The sequence below is a fragment of the Octopus bimaculoides genome, chromosome 26 (assembly GCF_001194135.2).
Source record: "Octopus bimaculoides isolate UCB-OBI-ISO-001 chromosome 26, ASM119413v2, whole genome shotgun sequence".
Lineage (NCBI taxonomy): Eukaryota > Metazoa > Mollusca > Cephalopoda > Octopoda > Octopodidae > Octopus > Octopus bimaculoides.
This window is the reverse complement of record NC_069006.1, coordinates 10,230,946-10,235,047: the sequence shown is the minus strand read 5'-3', so window position 1 is coordinate 10,235,047 and position 4,102 is coordinate 10,230,946. Positions and strand designations below refer to the sequence as shown.

Sequence of the window (4,102 nt, the reverse complement as noted above, 5' to 3'; positions counted from 1 at the left end):
TATGACCGCAGCCACTTGGCTGAAACACATAAATAAATAAATAAATATATATATATATATATATATATATATATATATATGTGTGTGTGTGTGTGTGTGTGTGTGTGTGTGTGTGTGTGTATAGTCAATTCAAATAAACAAATAAAATTAATGGACAACAAGGGGACATGCATGAAGAATGTATTAGCTTGATGCTTGGTGAAAAAGAGACTCTGACGTTTCAAGCATAGCTCTTCATCAGACAGGAGAAAGGGAAAAGTCCAAAGAAGGAGAAGAAATTGCCAACAGTATGTAAAGGAATACAAATGAACAGCTGAATTTATGCAGTGTGTGCTTCCATAGCGTTGCTATTTATCTGTTAATGAATAATACATTATTATGTAACGACACTATCTCATCAGGCGATATTGAACTTTTTATTGTCAATATCGCCTGATGAAATGGTGTAGTTACATAATGATGTGATATTATTCATTAACAAATAATATTACATCATGTAACCACACCATTCATCAGGTGATATGGAACATTTTACCAGTCAATGTTGTAAGATGAAATGATGTGATTGCATAATAATGTATTATAATACATTAATGAATAGTGCAAGAGAGACAATTGAGCTGGTATTGTCATGTGTTACGTATGGATGAGGACAGCTGTGTGAGGAATTGCCCGAAATTTTGGGGGAGGGGATGGTCAACCAATTAGATTAACCCCAGTACGCACCTGGTACTTAATTTATCGACCCCGAAAGAATGAAAGGCAAAGTCAACCTCAGCAGAATTTGAACTCAGACTGTAAAGACAGATGAAATACTGCTAAGCATTTCGCCTGGCATGCTAATGTTTCTACCAGCTCACCACTATAATAATAATAATAATGATGATGATAATAATAACAATGATAATAATTATAACAATGATAATAATAATAATAATAATAACTTTTAAAAAATAGATATATACAGTCTTCTTCAGTACAAAATAGCCAAGATATGGAAAAGGAAGGTGAAGCTAGTACCAATTATTGTTAGGTTTATGGGGACAGTACCAGAAGGCACCAAGAGGAATACAAAGGAAATCAGAATAGAGTGCCCAATAGAACTGTTACAAAAGGTTTGCGTCTTTGGCACGGCCAAAATAATTGGGAAAAGAACAGATAGCTGAAAAGAACAGATAGCATGGTACCGTAGGCTGCAGGTAGCAAGCCTGCTATGCATGCAAGACTCCAGAAGTTCCAACAAAGCCTGAGTTAGTAATAATGATAATACATTCTACTATATGCACAAGGCCTGAAATTTGGGGGAGGGTGTAGTCGATTACATTGACCCAATACGCAACTGGTACTTAATTTATCAACCCTGAAAGGATGAAAGGCAAAGTCGACCTCGGTGGAATTTGAACTCAAAATGTAGCAGTAGTTGAAATACTGCAAAGCATTTCGTTCGACGTGCTAACAATTCTGCCAACCCGCCGCCTTGATAATAATAATGTGTGCAGCTGTTTGGGAGCTGGACAGGAAGTCAAGAAAACTCCTAACGATGCATGGAGTCCATCATCCACATACAAACACATGAAGAGAGCAAATGGAGAAAGAGGACTGATAAGTGTGGAAGACTGCGTACATATTGAAGTCGAGAGAGCTTAATGAGATACCTAGCCCAGAGTAAGAAGACCTTGCTAGTGTCAGTTAGGAAGGAGGGAGTATTGAAAGCAGAGAAAAAAGGGAAAATAAAGAAAGTGCAAAAAAGGACATGAAGAAGAATTATGCAAGAAGGGACGACACAATCAATTCTATGGAGCCATAACAGAAGTTGCAGGAAAAAATAGGTGGGATTGGCTGAAGAAAAGAACCCTAAAAAAAGAGATTGAAAGCATTATACTGGCAGCACAAGGTCAAGCTTTGGCCATGAACTAGAGGGTCAAACTTAGGAATGAGCAAGTGTCTCCACTGTGAAAAGTAGGGACTAGAGTGAGGCAAGACATGGTATGAGCACAAACCGCAGAGAGTGGCGGAGTTGGAGACTAGCAAAATCCTCTGAGATTTCCCAATCCAAACAGATCAGGTGCTAGACCATAGCAGACCAGACATAGTGGTGGTGGACAAGATGCACCACATATGCTATACAGATGATGTCACATGCCCCTTTGACCCACGAATAGTCAATAATGAAGGTGAAAAGATAGATAAATACAACCCTCTTAAGTACGAAATAGCCTGGCTATGGAAAACGAAGAAGGTGAAGATAGTGCCAGTTATTGTTGGGTCCCTGGGAACAGTATCAGAAGGCATCAAGAGGAATATAAAGGAAATTGGAATAGAATGCCCAGTAGAACTGTTACAAAAGGTTTTGTCTTTTTGGCATGGCCAGAATAATCAGGAATGTATTAAATAACTGAAAAGAACGGATAGCATGGTACCGTAGGCTGCAGGTAGAAGCCCACTACACAAGCAAGTCTCCAGGAATTTGAGCAAAGCCTGCTTTAAAAGGAATAATAATAGTGTAGTTTACCTGTACAACAGTAGTGACATTGTGCATCCCGATCATGTCAGAGGTTGCCTGGTACTTATACACATGACTGTAATTGTCTTCAAAATAAAACCCGAACACAGCTTTTGCAAGAGCAAGGACCAGAAGAGCTCGCAAGTTCTGCATATTGAAGACGGTTCAGCGAACTGGTTTCCCTCGTTTGATATCTCTATTTATATAGGTTACAGAATGGGGTGGGAAGTGGACATAGAACCAAAGGCTGGTCTGGTGGGAGATGGGGGAATGGTATTTGAGTTTGCAGCGGAAGGGTACAAGAAGTCACCGAAGCCGACCTCTACCAGCAACCTTTCAACTATAGGTCACATGTGTGTGTGTGTGTGTGTGCGTTTATGTGTGTGTATATATATATATATATATATATATATATATATACACATAGAGAGAGAAAGAAAGAGGGAGAGCTAAGAGAGAATGAGAAAAAGACAGAGTTGGACAAACAGACAGAGAGAGTGAGAGAGAGACAGATAGCCAGAAGACAGACAGAGAGTAAGTGAGATAGAGAGAAAAAGAGGGGGAATGAGAAAGATAGAGAGCGAAAGCATGAAGAGCAAGAAAATAGTTCCAATCGGGTGGTTCCAATGATATTGCAACGTATTTTGGAATAGATTATAAGGTATTAAGACAAAGCTTTGGTCACCAGATTAGAAGACATTAGCAAGGATTAACCGAGCTGCCAAACCATGGAATTGGTTGCTACATCAGTGTTGTAGGCCACCATTATTGCGTTTGTTCAAGAGTTGATAAATGTTGTTTAATAACGATTACGAAATGAGAAAATGTCAACAGGAAACAAATAACAAAATATTGATTACATTTTAAGCTATTTCTGTTTATTTATTTAGCTATATACATATGTAATATTTGTTTCAGTCATTTGATTGTGGCCATGCTGGAGCACCACCTTTAGTTGAGCAAATCAACCCCAGGACTTATTCTTTGCAAGCCTAGTACTTATTCTAACGGTCTCTTTTGCTGAACTGCTAAGTTACAAGGACGTAAACACCCCAACATTAGTTGTCAAGTGATGGTGGTAGAACAAACACAGACACACAAACACACACACACACACACACACATGACATACTGGAATGGGTTGGACAGTTTAACCAGAGATGGCCAGCTGGAGAGCTGCACTAGGTTCCAGTCTAATTTAGCTTGATTTCTACAGCTGGACACGCTTCCTAATGCCAACTACTTTGCAGTGTGTGCTGGGTGCTTTGAATGTGCCACAAGTGCTTTTATGTGACACCAGCACAGGATGCTTGTAGGCCAGTGGCACCGACACGAGTGCCTTTTACATAGAACTGGCACATGACTCTTGTAGGCTAATCTTTTTCACCTGGGTAAGTGGCCTTAACACTTCTGCTGTGGAGGACAGGTCTTTTTGAGTACAGTAAGGCACCAGGTAGCTGGGTCCCTTATCATCTCATCTGAAAGGTTCAGTATCCTAAGGTCATCCTTCAGAACCTCATCCCATGTCTTCCTGAGTCTCCCTCTCCCATGAGTTACCTCATTCCATGTCATCCTGGGTCACTCTATATATATATATAT

At 39.7% G+C, this 4,102-nt stretch overlaps 1 protein-coding gene across 1 annotated transcript in view; it reads right to left on the bottom strand.

Moving 5' to 3' along the window:
- The window catches only part of LOC128250891 (uncharacterized), a 31,141-nt gene extending 28,484 nt beyond the window's left edge, over positions 1–2,657 (bottom strand). The window contains exon 1 of the mRNA XM_052976902.1: positions 2,513–2,657. Coding sequence (XP_052832862.1) covers positions 2,513–2,656 — 144 coding nt within the window. The 5' untranslated portion in view covers position 2,657. The remainder of the gene's footprint in view (positions 1–2,512) is intronic.
- Between the last annotated feature and the right edge of the window lie 1,445 nt (positions 2,658–4,102).